The 22,531-nt window shown below is 42.5% G+C and overlaps 1 protein-coding gene across 1 annotated transcript; it reads left to right on the top strand.

Annotated features, from left to right (window-relative positions):
* Window positions 1–207: 207 nt before the first annotated feature.
* lrrc52 (leucine rich repeat containing 52) lies at window positions 208–21,771 on the top strand. Its single transcript, XM_072274735.1, has 2 exons — window positions 208–826; window positions 21,476–21,771. Exons 1-2 carry the CDS (start codon window positions 208–210, stop codon window positions 21,769–21,771), a joined length of 915 nt encoding a protein of 304 aa, XP_072130836.1.
* The last annotated feature ends 760 nt before the right edge of the window (window positions 21,772–22,531 follow it).

Raw genomic sequence — 22,531 nt, 5'->3', positions numbered from 1 at the left:
CCCTTGCGCAGTATATTGGTACGAAGCAATTTCTGCCTTCAGTCATGGCTAGTTAATTGTTGCAATGGATTGAGGTCTCCGCCTAATCAAACTTTTTTAAACATATGTATATGCATATTAAAATATCAGATTTAATATTGCACCTATATATATATATATATATATATATTAACAATGAAGTTACGGTTTGGATAACATCTTATCAACATGTTCCTTTATCGTAGAGAGCCGCAGGGACTGCTATGGAAATTGCTGTTAGTGGGAGTGACATTGGCTGCTGATTGTCCATCTATGTGTATATGCGAACCTTTCAAGGTAACCTGCAAAGGCAAAGGTTTAAATGCTTTTCCAGAAAGCCTTCCATTAAACACCAGGCATCTTGACCTCTCAGACAACAGTATCTCCGAAATCAATTCTCTGGAACTCAATCTGCTCGTTGATCTGGTGCACCTGGATTGTAGCCACAATGCAATATCGGAGATTTCAAAACTGGATTTCCTCTCTGGCATAAAGCTAGTTTATTTAGATTTCAGTTACAATGCCTTGAAACAAATCGGCTCGACGACATTGGAAAGTTTAACTAACCTGATCGTACTGAAGGTCAATAATAACAAGATAAGCGAAGTGCAGCGGGGCGCCTTTGAAACAAACATTGGACTTCGGGTGCTTGATCTCAGAAACAATAATCTGTCATTTTTTAACGTTTCATTAATACGAGGTCTTCAAGGACTGAAATCCGTGTATTTGTCTGGTAATCCCTGGGATTGTCAATGCACGATTAAACTGCTGAGTCAGTGGTTAAAGGAAAGCAAAGTTACTTTTCCAGGTGAGGTTCAGTCTCAAAATCTGTATCATTATCTGTGTTTATGCAATTTTGGAGAGATTGTAAGTTATCTGTTGTGTGCTGACTTCAAGATTAACAGTTGCAAGACTGAATTAGCAGAGACTGAGAAATCTAAATACTTGAATTAAAATTATGAAGAGAATCAAAATGTGTAAAAATAAATAGTTAAAAAGCTGGTTCTTCCTGGATTTTACCCTAGAACAGGTCAAAGTGTAATTGATTGAATTGACAGATTTGTTTTCATCATGAAAGAAGTAAACAAAAAGTGGCAGCAAAGTCCGAAGTTTTAGCCTTCCAATGAAATGGAGAATGGGCTTGTTTGGTTCTGATGAAGAATCTTAGAAAAAAAGTGTATTCTCTCTTTCAGATGCAGACTGACATTTATACTGCAAATATTGCACATTTCCCAATTTTGCACAACAATTAAGAAATGGAACTGAGCAAATCAAACACTCCCCCCCCAAAAAAAACTGGGTTTAAACAAGTTTGTAAAAATAAATGAGGGTTTCAATTTGCATGGAATTTCAGCTAGATTAGGATCTCATCAGATAGGAAGGGGGAATATGAGATGCATTCTAGAAAAAATGTGGCAGAAATGGTTAGAATGAATTAGGAAGAAATGCATAGGCATGCGCAATCTGGTGCAAAATATGGACTCACAAGAGACTGCAATTCTGAAATATGCAGCAACACACAAAATGCTGGAGGAACTCAATGGGAGGGAAATGGGCAGTAGATGTTTGAGGTTAAGATCAAAGGTCCATTTTCCTCCATAGATGCTGCCTGAGCTTCTGAGTTTCTCCAGTGCTTTGTGAGGTGCATCATATGGCCTTTTGGCACTGAGTAGTAAACCACAAGGCTAATAAAATGCTAAGCAAGGTAACTACAGTAAATCAATGTCAAAGAATCTTCAAAGAGCATCGTGGAAGTTTTAGCTTGCATCCAGTTCTGCTTACTGAACGCAAAGCTAGAAAGAAGAGATTGTATCAAGCTATGGAAGCATCCAGAGAAGAGTAACAATATAATTTCCAATTTCAGATCTGTATTAGGCTTCCTATCTTAGAAAGCTAATCTCCGAAAGACCTTTAGAGCTGTATAGAGAAATACATGGCAGGAAATAACACTTTGAGGTGCAATTTCTAATCAATTGTATAGCTCATATTGAGAAGTTCTTCAGCCAAAGTGGTGTAGTGTAGGCTTGGAGAGGGGGTGGAGCATGTGAAAATAATGGTTGGTGCATTATAAAGATTTATAATAATATTATTTAAGGTGATTAGCACACCTTTTATCATCTTTGTCCCTTTGCAGAATAATGGTCCAGATATGGCTTTGGGAACTGTTGATGTAGATATTTGCTAAACCTTTTCCTATGCATACCTGAGCAGAATTGCTTCATTGTAAAAGCATTTTTAAAAAGCTTCCAATTCTTATGTGTTTCAATAGTTTTCTGTCTTGCTTTACTTTATAAAAGGTAGACTTATAACTTAATTGTAAACTTCACTGTTAAGTTCTACTTTAACCTTCCTTATTTCCTTCTATTTAAGTTAAGATTTATGTTATCGTATCATTGAATTTTGTGACAATTATTAAAATGTCTATTTTCAAATTTCGACTTTAATGCAAAAACTTTAATTTTACAAATATATGTTTGGTATAAGCTTCATACAGAAATAGGCCATTTTAAAATTTAGTAATATTCTTGGTTAATTAATAAAAATAACCATCACCCTATGTAAAAGATTGTAAACCTGTCATGGTCCGGTCCGGGAAGTCCGCGTTGTGGTTCACGGTCCGGTCCACGGACTCCGGACTCCAGGTCTTCCGGCTGTCCGTGGTTTCATTTGGGCTTAATCATAGGCACCTGATGCTCGTCTTGGGACTGGGAATATGAGTGGCCCTGGTTTCGAGTGTGGGCGCTGCTTCGTCTCGTCAATATCTCGTCCTTGCCTCTGTTGGGTAAGCCAGGCCGTCTTTGCCATTACCCCAAGGCTGGACTGTTCCCTTCCCTTCCCCTTCCTCCTCCTCCTGCAGCCTCTGCCTGCAACCTCTGCCTGCGTCCTCACCTGTATCGCTGTCACCACCGGAACAAGGCCGGAGCCTTGCCGTGACTAGATAAAGAACTGTCTATCATTGTTTGGCACTGTCTCTGTGTCCATGCCTTCGCTAGGTAGGTCCGGCCATTTGCTGCTACCTTGTGTTGAGAACTGTCTCTCTGTGTTCTGTGTATGAGTTCCAGCCCTACATCCTGTTCCCAAGGAGGGGTCCTGGCTCTGTGTTCCATGGTCCTGTCTCTCAAGTCCAAGGCTCCGTGTTCCTGTGCTCTAGGCCAAGGCTCTGTGTTCTGCGTTCCTGTCGTCCCAAGTCCAAGGTTCCGAGGTTCCTGTCATCCCAAGTCCAAGGCTCGGCTGTTCCTGAGTGCCAAGTCAAGGCTTTGTGTTGTGACGAAAAACCAGGTTATCAGAAGATTGATGCTAATGAGAGAGAGATAAGTGAGACAATGGAGAAATGTTCAAAATGTTAATGAGAGAGGAGAGAGATAACGAAAAGAGACACAATTCAGAGTATTGACAGATGGTTGCTTTGAACCTGAACTGTTTGAAGTTTGATGGACAGGCGATACCCCAGCAGGGGGATAAAAAGAACAGGTTCGTTAAGGCACGACATACACCACAAGATCACGGGATAACGAGACCCTGGAAGAGTGGTGTGCCCCCCCACAAGTTGGTGGGAGTTGGAGGTCTGGTTCGCGGGAACCGACCATAGACGCACAGGGTAAAAAGGGTACGATCGGTGGGAACCTGGTGTGTGTGTCCGCCCTTGCCTGGGTGCCAGGTTCACCGTGGAAGAACGGTCATATCCGGAATGGAGGGGTCACAGTCAGTGACCACAGAAGACATAAAAGGTTCCGCCCGAAACCACCTGTGGACATCAAAGGTCTGCTGAATCATCTCTCTCTCTCTCTCTCTCTCTCTCTCCAACGGCACAACAGCGATTACTGTGAACTGTACTAAGCTGAACTGAACTCTGCGTCACTTGAGACTGATCATTTTACCCCTAGACTGCGATAGAGCTTGATTGATTCCTATTACCCTAGTTCTGTGTACATATGTGTTTTATCATTGCTAACCTGTTGCATTTATATCCGTACGATTAGGGTACTGTGTTACTTATTCCTTCACTAAAACTTTATTAGCTTCCAGTAATCCAGACTCCAACTAGTGGTCCATTTCTGCTGGTTCGGCAACCCAGTTACGGGGTACGTAACATAAGTGGGGGCTCATCCAGGATTTTGAACGCCAAATTTGGGACTGAGTAAATTGATTGGGTTAAAATTCCCGAAAGAAAAAAAGGGCAAACAGCAGAAATGGAGATTGAGGAATTTCTAAAGGCGCCAACCTTGGAGGCATTAGAGGATGCCAGGAAATCAGAATTGTCAACTGTGGCCAAATGGTTGAATCTTTTTAAGGGGAAGTCGACAATGGTGCCAGGGTCCGGGATATTTCTGATCGTGTTCAAGATATCCTGAAGTGGGAGGGTGAGGAGCCAGAGGTCGTGGTACATATAGGTACCAATGACATAGGTAGGAAAAGGGAAGAGGTCCTGAAAGGAGAATATAGGGAGCTAGGAAGGGAGTTGAGAAAAAGGACTGCAAAGGTAGAAATCTCAGGATTACTGCCTGTGCCGCGCGACAGTGAGAGTAGGAATGCGATGAGGTGGAGGATAAATGCGTGGCTGAGGGATTGGAGCAGGAGGCAGGGATTCAAGTTTTTGGATCATTGGGACCTCTTTTGGCGCAGGCGTGACCTGTACAAAAGGGACCGGTTACACTTGAATCCTAGGGGGACCAATATCCTGGCAGAGAGATTAGCGAGGGCTACTGAGGTGACTTTAAACAAGAATGGTTGGGGGGTGGGAATCAAATTAAAGAGGCTAGGCGAGAGGAGGTTAGTTCACAACAGGGGGATGGGAACCAGTGCAGAGAGACAGAGGGGTGTAAAGTGAGGGTAGAAGCAAAAAGTGGTAAGGAGAAAAGTAAAAGTGGCAGGCCGACAAATCCAGGGCAAGCATCAAAAAGGGCCACTTTTCAACATAATTGTATAAGGGCTAAGAGAGTTGTAAAAGAGCGCCTGAAGGCTTTGTGTGTCAATGCAAGGAGCATTCGTAACAAGGTGGATGAATTGAAAGTGCAGATTGTTATTAATGATTATGATATAGTTGGGATCACAGAGACATGGCTCCAGGGTGACCAAGGGTGGGAGCTCAACGTTCAGGGATATTCAATATTCAGGAGGGATAGACATGAAAGAAAAGGAGGTGGGGTGACGTTGCTGGTTAAAGATGAGATTAACGCAATAGAAAGGAAGGACATAAGCCGGGAAGATGTGGAATCGATATGGGTAGAGCTGCATAACACTAAGGGGCAGAAAACGCTGATGGGAGTTGTGTACAGGCCACCTAACAGTAATAGTGAGGTCGGAGATGGTATTAAACAGGAAATTAGAAATGTGTGCAATAAAGGAACAGCAGTTATAATGGGTGACTTCAATCTATATGTAGAATGGGTGAACCAAATTGGTAAAGGTGCTGAGGGAGAGGATTTCTTGGAATGTATGTAGGATGTTTTTTTGAACCAACATGTCGGAGAACCAACTAGAGAGCAGGCTATTCTAGACTGGGTTTTGAGCAATGAGGAAGGGTTAATTAGCAATCTTGTCGTGAGACGCCCCTTGGGTAAGGGTGACCATAATATGGTGGAATTCTTCATTAAGATGGAGAGTGACATAGTTAATTCAGAAACAAAGGTTCTGAACTTAAAGAGGGGTAACTTTGAAGGTATGAGTCGTGAATTAGCTAAGATAGACTGGCAAATGACACTTAAAGGATTGACAGTGGATATGCAATAGCAAGCATTTAAAGATTGCATGGATGAACTACAACAATTGTTCATCCCAGTTTGGCAAAAGAATAAATCAAGAAAGGTAGTGCACCCGTGGCTGACAAGAGAAATTAGGGATAGTATCAATTCCAAAGAAGAAGCATACAAATTAGCCAGAAAAAGTGGCTCACCTGAGGACTGGGAGAAATTCAGAGTTCAGCAGAGGAGGACAAAGGGCTTAATTAGGAAGGAGAAAAAAGATTATGAGAGAAAACTGTCAGGGAACATAAAAACTGACTGTAAAAGCTTTTATAGATATGTAAAAAGGAAAAGACTGGTAAAGACAAATGTAGGTCCCCTACAGACAGAAACAGGTGAATTGATTATGGGGAGCAAGGACATGGCAGACCAGTTGAATAATTACTTTGGTTCTGTCTTCCCTAAGGAGGACATAAATAATCTTCCAGAAATAGTAGGGGACAGAGGGTCCAGTGAGATGGAGGAACTGAGCGAAATACATGTTAGTAGGGAAGTGGTGTTAGGAAAATTGAAGGGATTAAAGGCAGATAAATCCTCAGGGCCAGATGGTCTGCATCCCAGAGTGCTTAAGGAAGTAGCCCAAGAAGTAGTGGATGCATTAGTGATAATTTTTCAAAACTCGTTAGATTCTGGACTAGTTCCTGAGGATTGGAGGGTGGCTAATGTAACCCCACTTTTTAAAAAAGGAGGGAGAGAGAAACCGGGGAATTATAGACCGGTTAGCCTAACGTCGGTGGTGGAGAAACTGCTGGAGTCAGTTATCAAAGATGTGATAACAGCACATTTGGAAAGCGGTGAAATCATCGGACAAAGTCAGCATGGATTTGTGAAAGGAAAGTCATGTCTGACGAATCTCATAGAATTTTTTGAGGATGTAACTAGTAGAGTGGATAGGGGAGAACCAGTGGATGTGGTATATTTGGATTTTCAGAAGGCTTTTGACAAGGTCCCACACAGGAGATTAGTGTGCAAATGTAACGCACACGGTATTGGGGGTAAGGTATTGATGTGGATAGAGAATTGTTTAGCAGACAGGAAGCAAAGAGTGGGAATAAATGAGACCTTTTCAGAATGGCAGGCAGTGACTAGTGGGGTACCGCAAGGCTCAGTGCTGGGACCCCAGTTGTTTATAATATATATTAATGACTTGGATGAGGGAATTAAATGCAGCATCTCCAAGTTTGCGAATGACACGAAGCTGGGCGGCAGTGTTAGCTGTGAGGAGGATGCTAAGAGGATGAAGGGTGACTTGGATAGGTTGGGTGAGTGGGCAAATTCATGGCAGATGCAATTTAATGTGGATAAATGTGAAGTTATCCACTTTGGTGGCAAAAATAGGAAAACAGATTATTATCTGAATGGTGGCTGATTAGGAAAAGGGGAGGTGCAATGAGACCTGGGTGTCATTATACACCAGTCATTGAAAGTGGGCATGCAGGTACAGCAGGCGGTGAAAAAGGCGAATGGTATGCTGGCATTTATAGCGAGAGGATTTGAGTACAGGAGCAGGGAGGTACTACTGCAGTTGTACAAGGCCTTGGTGAGACCACACCTGGAGTATTGTGTGCAGTTTTGGTCCCCTAATCTGAGGAAAGACATCCTTGCCATAGAGGGAGTACAAAGAAGGTTCAGCAGATTGATTCCTGGGATGGCAGGACTTTCATATGAAGAAAGACTGGATGAACTGGGCTTATACTCGTTGGAATGTAGAAGATTGAGGGGGGATCTGATTGAAACGTATAAAATCCTAAAGGGATTGGACAGGCTAGATGCAGGAAGATTGTTCCCGATGTTGGGGAAGTCCAGAACGAGGGGTCACAGTTTGAGGATAAAGGGGAAGCCTTTTAGGACTGAGATTAGGAAAAACTTCTTCACACAGAGAGTGGTGAATCTGTGGAATTCTCTGCCACAGGAAACAGTTGAGGCCGATTCATTGGCTATATTTAAGAGGGAGTTAGATATGGCCCTTGTGGCTACGGGGATCAGGGGGTATGGAGGGAAGGCTGGTGCAGGGTTCTGAGTTGGATGATCAGCCATGATCATAATAAATGGCGGTGCAGGCTCGAAGGGCCGAATGGCCTACTCCTGCACCTATTTTCTATGTTTCTATGTTTCTATGAGGAGAGCGGAGATGCACAAAGCTATCATAGAGCATTATGTATCTAAAGGTATGTTTCCCCAAGGGGAGCTGGAGGTGGTATCTATGGGCAAACTGGTGGAGAAGCAGTACAGCTGCAGATTGAAAAAATGAGACTCGAGCACGAGTTCTGGGTAAACAGCTGGAACAAGAAGAGAGGGACAGGCAGTTAGAACGAGAAGCTAGAGAGAAACAGAGGGAAAGGGAATTTGAGCTGGAGAAGTTAAGGATCAGGCTAGCGCAGGGGCCCATGCTGAACCAAGGTGGAGGGTTCAGGGCGACTCAGGAGGTTATACTGGTTCCCCCATTTGAGGAGGCCGATGTTGATCGGTACTTTCTACATTTTGAAAAAGTCGCTGCAAGTCAGGACTGGCCGAGGGATAAGTGGGCTGTTTTGCTTCAGAGTGTACTTAAAGGAAAAGCCCAGCAAGCTTACCCAGCATTGTCCGCAGAAGATGCCCAGAGGTATGATGTGGTGAAAGAGGCGATACTTAGGAACTATGAGTTGGTCCCGGAGGCATACCGGCAGAGGTTCCGGAATGCGAGGAAGCAGTGGGGCCGCACGTATTTAGAGTTTCCCCATGAGATGCAGATGTATTGTGAGCGTTGGTGCGCCTGGAAAGGAGTCAATGGGGATTATGACAGACTGCTACAGCTAGTACTGATTGAGCAGTTTAAAAGTTGTGTCCCTGAAGGTATGAGGCCCTATCTAGATGAGTAAGAAGCAGAAACTTTAGCCGCAACTGCTAAGTTAGCAGATGAATACGTGTTAATGCACAAAGTGAAGTTTACCCCGAGTAAAAGCTACCAGAAGGGTAGTCAAGAGGGCGAAGATAGTCCGCCGGAAAAGCCAGAAAGTAAGCCAGGCGCTAGTGAGAAGGATAAGGAAGACCGGGAGCAGTTTAATAGGAAGTCTCCTGGGGTCGTATGCTATAATTGTGGGAAAGCCGGTCACTTTGCATCCAGGTGCTTTGCCCCAAAGAAGAAGACGGGGAAAGGAAAAACGACGGTTCCGACTGGCTGTATTGAGCTGGAAAACAAACTGCTAGGGGAGAAGAGGTCTGATAAAGTTCAGGAAGGGCGCGAGAAGTTTATCTCGGCCGGATTGGTGTCGGTGAAGGAGGGGTTAAACCTGGTTCCAGTACAGATCTGGAGAGACACTGAAGCTTGTCAGTCACTGATCTTAAGGAGTGTGTTAGACTTTAGTTCAGAGACCGAGACTGGGGAGGTCAGTGTGATAAAAGGCATTGGGAAAGGGACTGAAGCAGTACCTTTGCACCAGATACACCTAAAAAGCGACTTGGTCTCCGGACCGGTCATGATCGGGGTGAGGCCTGAACTACCGATGGAAGATGTGGAGGTCTTGCTCGGTAATGACCTTGCCAGCGGAGAGGTGTACCCAGCAGTAAGATTGACAAGCCAGTCTGCCAGGACTGAGGACCTGCCCATAGACTCACAGGTTTATCCCGTTTGCGCAGTGATTCAGCGCATGTCCAGAAAGGCTGCCGAAGCGAATGTAGATTTAGCTGAGATGTTTTTACCAGCCTTGTACCAGGAGGCGTCAGAAAGTGAAAAGAAGGAGCATAGTAAAATGGAAGGAAGTAAGGGAGTTGAGTTAGACTTATCATTAGCAAGGAAGGAATTTATACAGGCACAGGAGTGAGAGGAGGAGCTAATGGTTTTGACGGAGACAGCTCTCTCCAAAGCAGAATTAAAGGAGGAGCCAGTGGGCTATTATGTGAAGGAGGGAGTACTAATGAGGAAATGGAGACCACGTACCATGCCCGCAGATGAGGAATGGGGGGTGGTGCACCAGGTGGTAGTGCCAAAAATTTATGGGGATGAGATTTTTAAGCTGGCCCACAAGATACCCCTCGGTGGACATTTTGGGGTGAGGAAAACAGTCGATAGAATCATGAAAGAGTTTTACTGGCCGCACAGGAGGAAGGATGCTATTGATTATTGTAGACGTGAGCTAACGCAGTTACAGGCTATTGATATGTTAACAGCTTGCCACAATAAGCGAGCAGACCTAGTCGGTGTTATCACGAAAATTAAAGAGGCTAGGGTGCCACCTGATAAGGGGAAAACCCATTTTGAACAGCTAAGTATGGTGCCGACCAGATGGGAGAACTCTATTGTTTTGGTCAGCTTTGCTGATAAGGTCTCTCCCTTAACCCCCGAACAGAACGAGCTGCTGAGAAAGCTAATTAACCGGCACGCACACGTATGTCCGGATGTCCCGAGGCGATGCAAAGAGCCGGTACATGGTGGTGTTGTCACATCAGGTCAACCTAGTAATCAGCCTACAGGATGATTAATTCAGTGACAAAAGGGCTAAAGAATGCAGAAGCGTATATTGATGATTTAGTGGTCTGGGGTGACACGTGGGAGGAGCACATTGTGGAACTATTTAAATGGCTGTTTGAAGCCAACTTGACAGTGAACCTCGCAAAAAGTGAATTCGGCCACGCGAAGGTCACTTATATGGGATTTGTGGTAGGACAGGGGCAGCTGGCTCTGATGCAGTCTAAGGTGCGGGCTATCTCTGAAGTCCCCACCCTGACAGACAAGAAAGCCCTGAGAAGATTCTTGGGGATGGTGGAGTACTATCGGAAGTTTTGCAAAAACTTTGTGGATATTACTCTTCCTCTCACTAAGCTCTTGCCAAAGAATGCGAGGTTTGTGTGGAACGACCTTTGTCAACAAGCCTTCGAGAGTCTGAAGGCGATTCTGTGTCATGATCCTGTGCTGAATGTGCCTGACTTTTCAAAACCCTTCTCCCTAGCAACAGATGCTAGTGACGAAGCAGCCGGGGCGGTGCTGTTGCAGACAGACAAAGAGGAGGTTGACCACCCAGTGGCTTATTTCTCTAAGAAATTTAATATCCATCAGAGAAATTATTCCACTGTGGAAAAGGAGTTACTGGCCATCATACTAGCATTACAACATTTTGTTTATATTTGTCCGGCACAGAAACGACTGGTAATTTACACTGATCACAACCCATTAGTGTTTTTGGCCACTATGAAGGATAAGAACAAAAGGTTGCTAAGTTGGAGCCTGGTCTTACAGGAATTTGATATTAAAATAAAACATATAAAAGGAACGGAAAATGTGATTGCTGACTGTCTGTCAAGGTGTTGACAACTTAAAGTTCTCTGTATTAGCCGAATAGCTGATGACCCTGTATATTAGTGTGTATCTAATCCTGACATTTTGACATGAGTCAAACATAAATTTGGTATATTGAACCACTCCTTTTTTACTTTGCAACAATCATGTTGAAGATGACAAAGTCCCACGTGAGAGGCTGGTCAAGATGGTTCAGTCACTTGGCATTCAGGATGCGGTAGTAAATTGGATTCAACATTGGTTTAGCGGGAAAAGCCAGACGGTGGTAATAGATGGTTGCCTCTCTGACTGGAGGCCTTTCACCAGAGTTGTGCCACAAGGATCGATGCTGGGTTCATTGTTATAGATCGTTATTTATATCAACAATCTGGATGATAATGTGGTAAACTGGATCAGCAAATTTGCAGATGATGCTGAGGTTGGGGGTATAGTGGACAGCAGGAAGGTTATCAAAGCTTGCAGCAGGATCTGGACTAGCTGGAAAAATGGGAGGTAAAATGGCAGATGGAATTTAATGTAGACAGGTGTGAGTTGTTGCATCTTGACAGGACAACATCAGAATAGGACTTACAAAGTGAATAGTACAGTAATGAGGAGTGCGGTAGAACAGAGCGATATCGGAATACAGATTCCTAATTCCTTATAAATGGCATCACAAGTAGATAGTGTCATAAAGACTATTGCCTGTTGCCGGGGCTGGGGTCGAAGCGCTCGGCAGAGATGGTGCTCGGTGCTCGGTGTTGGAGGGCTGGTCGGAGGCTTGAAGTTTTCGGATGGACTCGAGTCGGCTGTGGTTGGGTGCTTCCAGGGTGCTGCGTCGGCAAGTTTGCGGCGCTGGAGGTTCATGGCAGGAAGAGAGTTTCTCTTCCTTCTTCCGTTTGCGTGAGATGATAGGACTTTCGAGAGACTTTGAGACTTTTTTTTATTGTGCCCATGGTCTGTTCTTTTTCAAATTACAGTATTGCTTTGCACTGTTGTAACTATATGTTATAATTATGCGGTTTTTGTCAGTTTCTGTAGTCTTGGTTTGTCTTGTGTTTCTGTGATATCATTCTGGAGGAGCATTGTATCGTTTCTTAATGCATGCATTACTAAATGACAATAAAAGAGGACTGCGTGTCCTCATAATCTAATCTTAAAAAAAGAGAACTTTTGGCACATTGGCCTTCATAAATCAAAAGTATTGAGTACAGGAGTTGGGATGCTATGTTGAAGTTGTATAAAGTGTTGGTGAGGCCTAATTTGGAGTATTATGTGCACTCTGGTCACCTACCTACAGGAAAGATAGCAATACAATTGAAAGAATAGAGAGACAATTTACAAGGATGTTGCCAGCTCTTGAGGTCCTGCGTTATAGGGAAAGGTTGAATAGGTGAGGACTTCATTCCCTGGAGTGTAGGAGAATGAGGGGAGATTTGATAGACGTATATAAAATGACGAGGGGGTATAGATATCGTAAATGAAAGCAGACTTTTTTACACTCTAGAACAGAGGTCATGGGTTAAGAGTGAAAGGTGAAATGCTTAAGGGGAATTTCTTCAGTCAGAGTATGGTGAAAGTGTGGAACAAGCTGCCAGTGGAAGTGGTGGATACGTGTTTAATTTCAATACTAAGGAGAAGTTTGGATTAGTACATGGATAGGAAGGGTATGGAGGTCTATTGTCTAGGAGTAAGTTGATGGGCCAAGACAGAATAATAGTTCGGCATGGACTAAGTGAGATGAAGGGCCCTATGACTCTACTCCAGAATACATGTAAAAACTATGTCAAAAATTTTTGTTTATCATTCACAAATATTATTCAAATTCATCTTAATAATAGGTCAACGTTAAAATATGTTGTCTAATCTCAAGGTGAGATCATGCACTGGTTGGTGGTCCTTTGAAAGTGCTGGAGTGGAGGTAAACCAACTATTGCATAGAGCAATAAACACAAGTCAAATTCCCCACACAAAAACATTTCAAGCACTGGCTAAAGCCTTCACTAGAGCATATGGGTTTTGACAAGGGCAGCACAGGCATTATAGTGATGGGGGTGCGGAAACTGCCACTGCATTGCTGCTCCTAGACTGGGAGATAACTAATCAGCAATTCACTGAGGAGTTGCTATAGAAACAGATTAGTCAGCTCACTGAAATGTGGGAGATTTGAACTACTCAATCTATCTGCTACCATGGTGACCTGCTAGTAATATGAGTGATTTTATATATTTGGTCTTGTCTAATCCTTGACACTAGTAGGTTTTGCTTGGCTTACTTCAAAAAGATTCTGTCCCAATCACACACATTAAAAAACACAGTATCTGCATATTTGAACCTTTTCTCATCAGGAGATTAGTAGTGGGGTCATTCACTATTTGTAGTGTAGCCTTTAGTGTGGTCTACAAGACCTCAGATAGGAAAAGTCCACATTCACATGCAGCAGGTACTGGACAATATTTAGCCATGAGGCGATGAGTAGCAAATGACCCACAAATGCCAAGCAATAGTCAGCATTAAAGAAAGCCATGTAGTACTATTGTCCAAAGGCATCAAGAATCAATATATTGACAAGTCATATCTTCTTATGACATTAAGGAGACAATTCAGCCCACTATGGGTTGATGCTAGCTCACCGAGCAATCCCGTTCCCTCACTAACTTCCCTTGTAACTTATTTCCTCCAGATATACATCAACATCCTCTAATTTAGACACTAAGGAGCAATATACATAGTCCAATTAACCTACCAACTTGCATGTCTGCGGAGCGGGAAATCGCAGAGTGGGTTGGAAACATTTCCGTGGGCTTTATGTGCCAGTTTTAAAATGCGAGTGGAGCCTGTCGGGACTTGTCTGCAAAGTGGGAGATTATGGTATGAGTTGGAAGCAGTTCCACGCGGACTTTAGCGCCAGTTTTAGAAAGCAAATGGGGCTTGTCGGGATTTGTTTGCACAGCAGGAGATTACTTGGATTAATAGTAACTAGGGTTAGTTAGCAAGGGCCAATAAAAAGAAGTGGGGTTTGAGAGGAGTGGCCATTGTATGAGTGTACAGTGTTAGAGTGGTCAGGCTTGGGTGAGAACAGGGGACAGAATGCTCCTGTTGTTTTTAATGATAAGTCACTGGGAGAGAGCTTGCAGTTTGTGTACATACCCAGTTATTTCCCTAGTATGAAGAGTTCTTTTTTACCCCAAAACTTTTGCTAAAACTTATTTCTGTCTTGCTGAACACTAAAACTGCTCTAAACCAACAGTATTAAGCAACATTTTGAAATATTCTTTTCACTTCATTTGCTTTTAAACAACTTTTGCTTTATTCCCAAGAGATAATGTGGTGAAGTTTGTTTCCCACAGCTCCCAATGAGAGAGTCCCAACATTTCTTTGTTACTTTTATGAAAAAATCATTTAGATCTTCTTTAAGGTATGTTTAGAATATTTATCCCCCAAGTGATACAGCTTGATGTTTGATGCCTCATTCAAAGTTTAAAGGTGAATATGATTCAGGATTTTCACAATTAGGGTTATTTTTTTCTCTCAAAGAGGAGGAGTGGTGTAGCTAGCATTGTGGGTAGGGGGATTGTGCATAGGGCTGATAATTTTATAACATGCTCAAAACCGATGTAAAATACTGTGGAAGCTCAAGTTGTCCAATCACATTTTGCACACTAGTAGTGTCAGTAATCGTTTGGGTTAGTTTTAGAGACAGCAGAAATAAAGTCAAGTTTGTTGTCATTTAACTATGATCAGGGATTAAGGGAGCTAGGGCTTTACTCTCTGGAGAGAAGGTGAGAGCATTCTGTGCAGGAGTGGGAAATTCAAGGGGGATATTAGAGGAAGGTTTTTTACTCAGAGAGTGGTTGGTGTGTGGAATGCACTGCCTGAGTCAGTGGTGGAGGCAGATACACTAGTGAAATTTAAGAGACTGCTGGACAGGTATATGGAGGAATTTAAGGTGGGGGGTTATATGGGAGGCAGGGTTTAAGGGTCGGCACAACATTGTGAGCCGAAGGGCCTGTACTGTGCTGTACTATTCTATGTTCTATGTTCTCAAGTTTGAGAAGCTAAAGGCATAACAAGTGCAGGCAGAATGGTAGTTCAGGCAGTGGAATGCTCCTCTACTGAGGTGTGGAATTTTGTACCAAACTGTCTCCATGATAACTACATCTGCAGGAAGTGGAAGTGCACCTGGGTTCAATTCCTGACTGACAAGGTCAGTGCAAACAGGGCCTACCAGGTGGAACTCTCTGGAATACTCCTGGTGCCATGTGCTAGTCAGCACAGGAATAGGATGATAGTACAGATGAAGTGATGTTAAGGGGCAGAGTTTCAGATTTTTGGATCATTGGGATCTCTTCTAGGGAAGGTATGACCTATACAAAAAGGGCGTGTTACACCCGAACCCAAGATGTAATATCCATATGAGCAAGTTTAGTAGAGCTGTTGGAGAGAGTTTAAATTATTTTGGCTGGGGAGTGGGAGCCAGAGTGACACAACGAGGATGGGGAAGTTGGTATACAGGTTGATACGGTGTGCAGTGGAAATGTGAGGGTAGACAGGCAGATGATTGCAATCAGTGGGATGAGATGAAGTGTAACATGGGGCAAAATACAAAATCAAAAATGGTGATGAATATAGAAATAAAGGTGTTATCAGAATCAGGTTTAATATCACCAGCACATGTTATCTTTGTGGCAGCAGTACAATGTAATACATGATAATAGAGGGAAAAAGAAAACTGAAATATAGTGACTATATCAGTTAAGTTAGCAGTACAAACTAGAAAATTTTAAAAAAAAGTAGTGAGATAGTGTTCATAGGTTAACTGTTCATTCAGAAATCAGTTGGTAGAAGGGAAGAAGCTGTTCCTGAATCATTGAATGTGTACCTTTAGGCTTCTGTACCTCTTCCCTGATGGTCACAATGAGAAGAGGGCATGTCCTAGGTGATGGGGGTTCTTAATGATGGATGCAGGCATTCTGAGGCACCGTTCCATGAAGATGTCCTGGATACAATGGAAGCTAGTGCCCATGACGGAGCTGACTAAATTTACAACTCTCTGCAGCTTACTTTGGTCCTGTGCAGTAGCCCTCCACCATACAAAATGACGGCGCAGCCAGCTAGAGTGCTCTCAACGATACATCTGTAGAAATTTGAGTTGTTTTGATGACATACCAAAACTCCTCAAATTTCTAATGAAATATAGCCACTGCCTTGCCTTCTTTATAGTTGCATTGATTTGTTGGGTCCAGGTTAGGTTAGGTCCTCAGATATTGACATCCAGGAATTAGAAATTGTTCGTTCTGATCTCTGTATGAGGTCTGGTGTGTGTTCCCTTATCTTACTCTTTCTGAAGTCCCCAGTTTATCTGAATGTACGCTGTGTACAGAATAAGGCAGATGATCCTGTAGTGTAGTTAGAGATTGGCAGGTATGATGTTGTGGGCATCATGTAGTCGTGGCTGAAAGAAGATCATAGTTGGGAGGTTAACATTCAGGGAATGGATTTTTTTTTCCCGTGCCCATGGTCTGTTCTTTATCAAATTATGGTATTGCTTTCCGCTGTTGAAACTATATGTTGTAATTATGTGGGTTTTGTCAGTTTTTCAGTCTTGGTCTGTCTTGTGTTTCTGTGATATCATTCTGGAGGAATATTGTATCATTTCTTAATGCATGCATTACTAAATGACAATAACAGAGGACTGCGTGTCCTCATAATCTAATCTAATCTAATCTAATACACCTTTTATCAAAAGGGCAGGCAGAGGGATGGAGTGGCTGTGCTGGGAAAAAATGAAATCCTTGTGGGTGCAGTTAAGAAACTGCAAGGGAAAAAAGATCCTGGTGGAGGTTGTATAAAGATCCCTTGTATAGTAGCCAGGACGTGGGATATAAGTTTCAATGGGAAACAGGAAAGACATGCAATAAAGGCAATGTTACGATGGTCTTCGGGGATTTCAATTTGCAGGTAGATTTGGAAAATAAGGTTGGTGCTGGATCCCAAGAGAGGGAATTTGTAGAATGTCTAGGAGATGGTTTGTTAGAATGGCTTGTGGTTGACCCCACTAGGGAAAAGACAATTCTGGATTGAGTACTATGCAAAGAAACAGATTTGATCACAGATCTAAAAGTAAAGGGACCCCTAGGAGGGAGTGATCATAATATGATAGAATTCACCCTGCAGGTTGAGAGGGAGAAGATAAAGTCAGATGAGCAGGAAGCGCAGAATCAAATATCGCTATGATGATTGTACATTCTAGTATCAATTGTTTGGCCACAATGAAGTATAAAGTATAAAGTATTACAGTGGAGTAAAGGGAATTACAGACACATGGGAGAAGAGCTGGCACATGGGAGAAGAGAAGTTGATCAGAGGGGACAATAGTAGGCATGACAGCAGAACAACAACAGCTGAAATTTCTGGGAGCAGTTCAGAAAGGTGCAGGATAGATACATCCCAAAGAAGGAGTATTCCAAAAGCAGGATGACAAACCGTGGTTGACAAGGGAAGTCAAAGCCAGCATAAAAGAAAACAGGGCATATAATATAGCAAAAATTAGTGGGAAGTTAGAGGATTGGGAAGCTTTTAAAAACCATCAGAAGGCAACTAAAAAACATGAGAGAAAAGATTAAATGTGATGGTAAACTAGCCAATAATATAAAAGAGGATGCCAAAAGATTTATTCAGATATAAAGTGTAAAAGAGAGTCAAGAGTGGATATTAGACTGTTGGATAATGAAGCTGGGGAGGTAGAACTGGGCGACAAAGAATTGGTGAACAAACTTAATGAATATTTTGTGCCAGTCTGCATTGTGGAAGACACAAGCTGTATGCCAAAAATTCGAGAGTGTCAGGGGCAGGAGTGAGTCCAGTTGCTATTCAGAAGGAGAAGGTGCTTGAGAAGCTGAATGGCCTCAAGGTAGATAAGTCAATCTGGATTAGATGTTCTATTCCCCAAGGTTTGGAAAGAGGTAGTTGAAGATATTGTAATGATCTTTAAAGAGTCAGTAGATCCTGGAATAGTTCTGGAGGACTGAAAAATTGTAAATGTCACTCTACTCTCTAAGAAACATAGAAACATAGAAAATCTACAGCACAATATAGGCACTTCGGCCCACAAAGCTGTGCTGAACATGTCCTTACCTTAGAACTACCTAGGCTTACCCATAGCCCTCTATTTTTCTAAGCTCCATGTAGCCATCCAGGAGTCTCTTAAAAGACCCTATCATTTCCTCCTTCACTACCGCCACCGGCAGCCCATTCCACACGCTCCCCTTAAGAAGGGAGGGAGGCAGAAGAAAGGAAATTATAGGCCAGTTAGCCTGACTTCAGTGGTTGGGAAGATGTTGGAGTCCACTATTAAGGATGAAATTTCATGGTACTTGGAGGTGTTGATAAAGTAGGCCAAAGTCAGCATGGTTTTCTTAAGGGGAAATCTTACCTGACAAATCTCTTGGAATTCTTTGAAGATCAAACAAGCTGGATAGACAAAGGAGACTTGGTGGATGTTGTGTACTTAGATTTTCAGAAGGCCTTTGACAGGATGCCACACATGAGGCTGCTTAACAAGTTAAGAGTCCATGGTATTATAGTAAAGACCCTAGCATGGATTAAGCAGTGGCTGGTTGGCAGGAGGCAAAGAGTGGGAAAAAATGGAGCCTTTTCAGATTGGCTGTTGGTAACCACCTGTATTCCACAGGGTCTGTGTTGGGAACACTTCTCTATGTTATATGTCAATGATTTGGATGATGGAATTGATGGCTTTGGGGCCAAGTTTTGTTAATGATATGAAAGAAGATGGAGGGGTAGGTAAGTTTGAGAAGTAAGAGCTGCGGAAGGACTTAGATAGATTAGGAGAATAGGCAAAGAAGTGGCAGATGGAATGCAGTGTCAGAAGTGTATTTTCATCCATATTGGTAGAAGAAATAAAAGTGTAGACTATTTTCTAAATGGAGAGAAAATTCAAAAATCTGAGGTGCAAAGGGACTTGGGAGTCCTCGTGCAGGATTCCCTAATGATTCATTTGAAGGTTGATTCTGTGGTGAGGAAGGCAAATGAAATGTTAGCATTCATTTTGAGAGAACTGGAATATAAAATCAAGGATGTAATTTTGAGGATTTATAAGGCACTGGTAAGGCCTCACTTGGAGTATTGTGAGCAGTTTTGGGCCTCTTATGTAAGAAAAGATGTGCCAACATTGGAGAGGGTTCAGAAGAGGTTAACAAGCATGATTCTGGAAATGAAAGGATTACCATAGGAAGACAAATTGCTGGCTCTTGCCTGTACTCTCTGGAGTTTAGAAGGATGAAGGGGGATCTCATTGAAGCCTTTCAAATGTCGAAAGGCTCTGATAAAGTGGATGTGGAGAGGCTGTTTCCTGTGTTTGGTGGGGGGGAAGTCTAGGACCAGAGGGTACAGCCTCAGAATAGGGGGATGTCCTTTTAGAATGGAGATGGGGAATTTCTTTAGCCAGAGAGTGGCGAATCTGTGGAATTCGTTGCTACAGGCTGCTGTGGAGGCCAAGTCATTGGGTATATTTAAGGCATGGTTAATCGATTTTTGTTTAGTCAGGGCATGAAGGGAGAAGGCAGGAGATTGGTACTGAAAGGGAAATGGAACAGTCTGATGAAATTGTGGAGTAGACTTGATGGGCCAAATGGCCTAATTCTTCTCCTATATCCTATGGTCTTGTTGTCTTAAATCAGCCATGATGGAATGGCGGAGCAGACTTGAATGGCCAAGTGGCCTAATGCTGCTTCCATGTCTCCTGGTCTTATGTCTTTGGGATGTGGGAAGAAGTTGGAAAGCTTGGATCAGGCAGGAGCCTGATCACAAGGAAAATGTGTGAAATCTGGGCAAGATGTGCAGCACACATGTGGCATCAGCTGGCAGAATTGCAGTCAGGTAGCTGAATGTGTGAAGCTGTGCCACCATTGCACCATTTCTGTAAGAATTAGAAAGCCTTTCTATGGTCAGAATCCATGGCCTGCATCCATCTGTGAGCTGCCCAAGCTCACTAGTTGCCTCTGGAAGTGTATAAAATCCTGAAGGGTTTTGATAGCCCAGATATGGAGAAGATCTCCACTTGAGAGAACAAGGGACAGGGGAAGAGGAGATGACGCTGAAAATGAAGGATTGCCATTGAGGACAGAGTTGAGATTTTTTTCCTCTCCCAGAGGACCACGAGGCACTTTATCAAGACTGATGAAGAGTCTCAGCCCAGAACATCAGCAATTTATTCATCTCCATAGATGCTGCCTGACCTACTGAGTATTTTGTGTGTGTTGCTCTGGATTACCAGCATCTGCAGAATCTCTTCCTATATGAGTCTTAGAAGTCTATTCTTCAAAGACATGCGAAAACAGAGTCTTCGAATATTTTTAAAGTAACAGTTGTTATTTCTTGACACACTCAAAGGTTTGGTGCAGGTGTGAATAAAAGGGTACGTGGGTAGACAGAGTTGAAGTTACAATCAGATCAGCTTTGATCTTGTTAAATGTAGGAGGTGCTCAATGGGCTGGGAGGCTGATTCTGTGCCTGTTTTGTACTTTCACATGTATAAGCTCAAATTCCTCTCTCACATGTTCTGACTTCAACAAACATTTAAAAGCAAAGTAATTAAAATATTATTGTAGCAGTGAAATAAAAAATCAATATATTGAAAAGGCAAGAATATAATGAAATACATTTAAGTGAACTTAATGAAATTGAAAAAGGAATTTATCTTGTAATTCATCCTTTTGTTCACAGTACCTCTTCTTGTCTGAGGCCAACTTGTGGGCAGAATTTTCAGCCTAACTGCTGGCAAATCTGTGAAGTTTGCTCTCCTTGTTGGACTCTGTGAAGGGATTGATGGGAGAGCACCAGTGGGTTCAGGAATGAACTGAGCTGAAGTTTGAGTCATCTGTGTTCCTTTAGGAGTTCCAAACTTCTATCTAAAAGTTATTGTGGAACCACCAGCATTTATGCAGAAGATTTTGCCAAGAAACACTGAAGTGTGCAATTTTAAGTTCTAATCGTAGATGCATGCAAATTACTTTCTTTTCTTGCTTGTATTGTTTACAGTGGTAAGTGAGACTAGAATTAAAGGACATAGCCTCAAGATTTGCGAGAACAGATTTAAATTGGAGATGAGGAGAAACTGCTTTTCCCAGAGGGTTGTGAATTTGTGGAATTCTCTGCCTAGGGAAGCAGTGGAGGTTACTTCATTAAATATATTTAAGACACAGGTTGATAGATGTTTGCATAGCAGGGGAATTAAGGATTACAAGGAAAAGGCAGGTAGGTGGAGTCAAATCCTTGGTCAGATTGGCCATGTTCTTATTAAATGGTGGAGCAGGCTTGATGGAGCAGGCTCGATGGACCAGATGGCCAACTCCTGTTCTAATCTAATGCTCTTATTGTTGGTTGTGATTCAATGTGATTCTTTGAACAAGTAAACACAAGGAAATAATTTGCTTTTGATTCACAGATCATAAAGACACTGTCTGCCGTAGTCCGAAATCAATGGTTGGGATCCCAGTCTCTGGAGCCTTATACAAGTTATTGCAGATCTGTCTCACGCCTCTGGATTACTTCGACTATATATTTTTCGTAATGGTTGGTTTTGCAATATTTATCAGTGGCATCATTGTAGCCTCAATCACAGGTGCAATCATGGTCTGCTTGGAGCGTCACCGGAGGAATACAGAAAAAGAAGATGAGATAGAAATAGCTCTGTATCAAGCAGAAGGGTCTACAGTGAGATTTAACAATATTGAAACATGATAAAGGTCTTTTCAGGAATATTCTGTCACAAGGAACTCTTTATTTTATCAGTAAGGTCATTGGTAGGATGGTTCATGTTATGAGTTAAATTAAAATGAATTATTTGCTAACCAATGGATCAATATAATGAACTATGTAGAAAACTCAAGGGCATCTCTCAGCAAAATTATCATGGTTCAATTATGTAGTACTTTCTTTGCAATTTATATATTTTTGGAAGCACACATTTATTTTGTAAGCTATATGCCAATAAAATTTATTATACATTTCCAAGACTACTGATTTGTGAATGAATAATGTGTTTTGTGTGTTGAGAACAAAAGTCCCCTTCGCCCTGCTGATATACAGATGTAGTCAGATTGACACCTGATATGGTTCAGCACATCAAGGCATTTCTGATCTTATTTTTCCATACAATTTTCTTAGAGATAGAAAGTAGCTGGATACAGCTGCATGAATGGCAGGGGCCTAGCAAGCACTGATCCCCATTGGATATTGCTCACTCCTGGGTCTAGTTAGCAAGTGAAGGTTGCTATTTGAATAATGGAGATGGTGTTCAAGAGCCATGAGGTAATGCTGCAGCCTTGTAAGACTCTGGTCAGACCACATATGGAGTGTTGTGTTCAGTTCTTAACACCTCATTATAAAAAGAATGTGAAACTTTACAGAGAATGCAGAGGAGATTTACCATGATGCTGCCTGGATTACATCCTATCTGTACAGAAGAACCTAATTCTATCATTACCAGTAAACTTACATG

This window comes from Mobula birostris, chromosome 12, assembly GCF_030028105.1.
Source record: "Mobula birostris isolate sMobBir1 chromosome 12, sMobBir1.hap1, whole genome shotgun sequence".
Lineage (NCBI taxonomy): Eukaryota > Metazoa > Chordata > Chondrichthyes > Myliobatiformes > Myliobatidae > Mobula > Mobula birostris.
Note: the sequence above shows the minus strand (reverse complement) of the source record. Positions and strands in the feature narration are given on the sequence as shown.

Bases quoted from the DNA above. Each gene is read 5' to 3' on its own strand.
- lrrc52 (XM_072274735.1), top strand. From the start codon at position 208: ATGTTCCTTTATCGTAGAGAGCCGCAGGGACTGCTATGGAAATTGCTG. The intron at 827-21,475 runs GTGAGGTTCAGT...TTTGATTCACAG, and splicing joins AAGCAAAGTTACTTTTCCAG to ATCATAAAGACACTGTCTGC.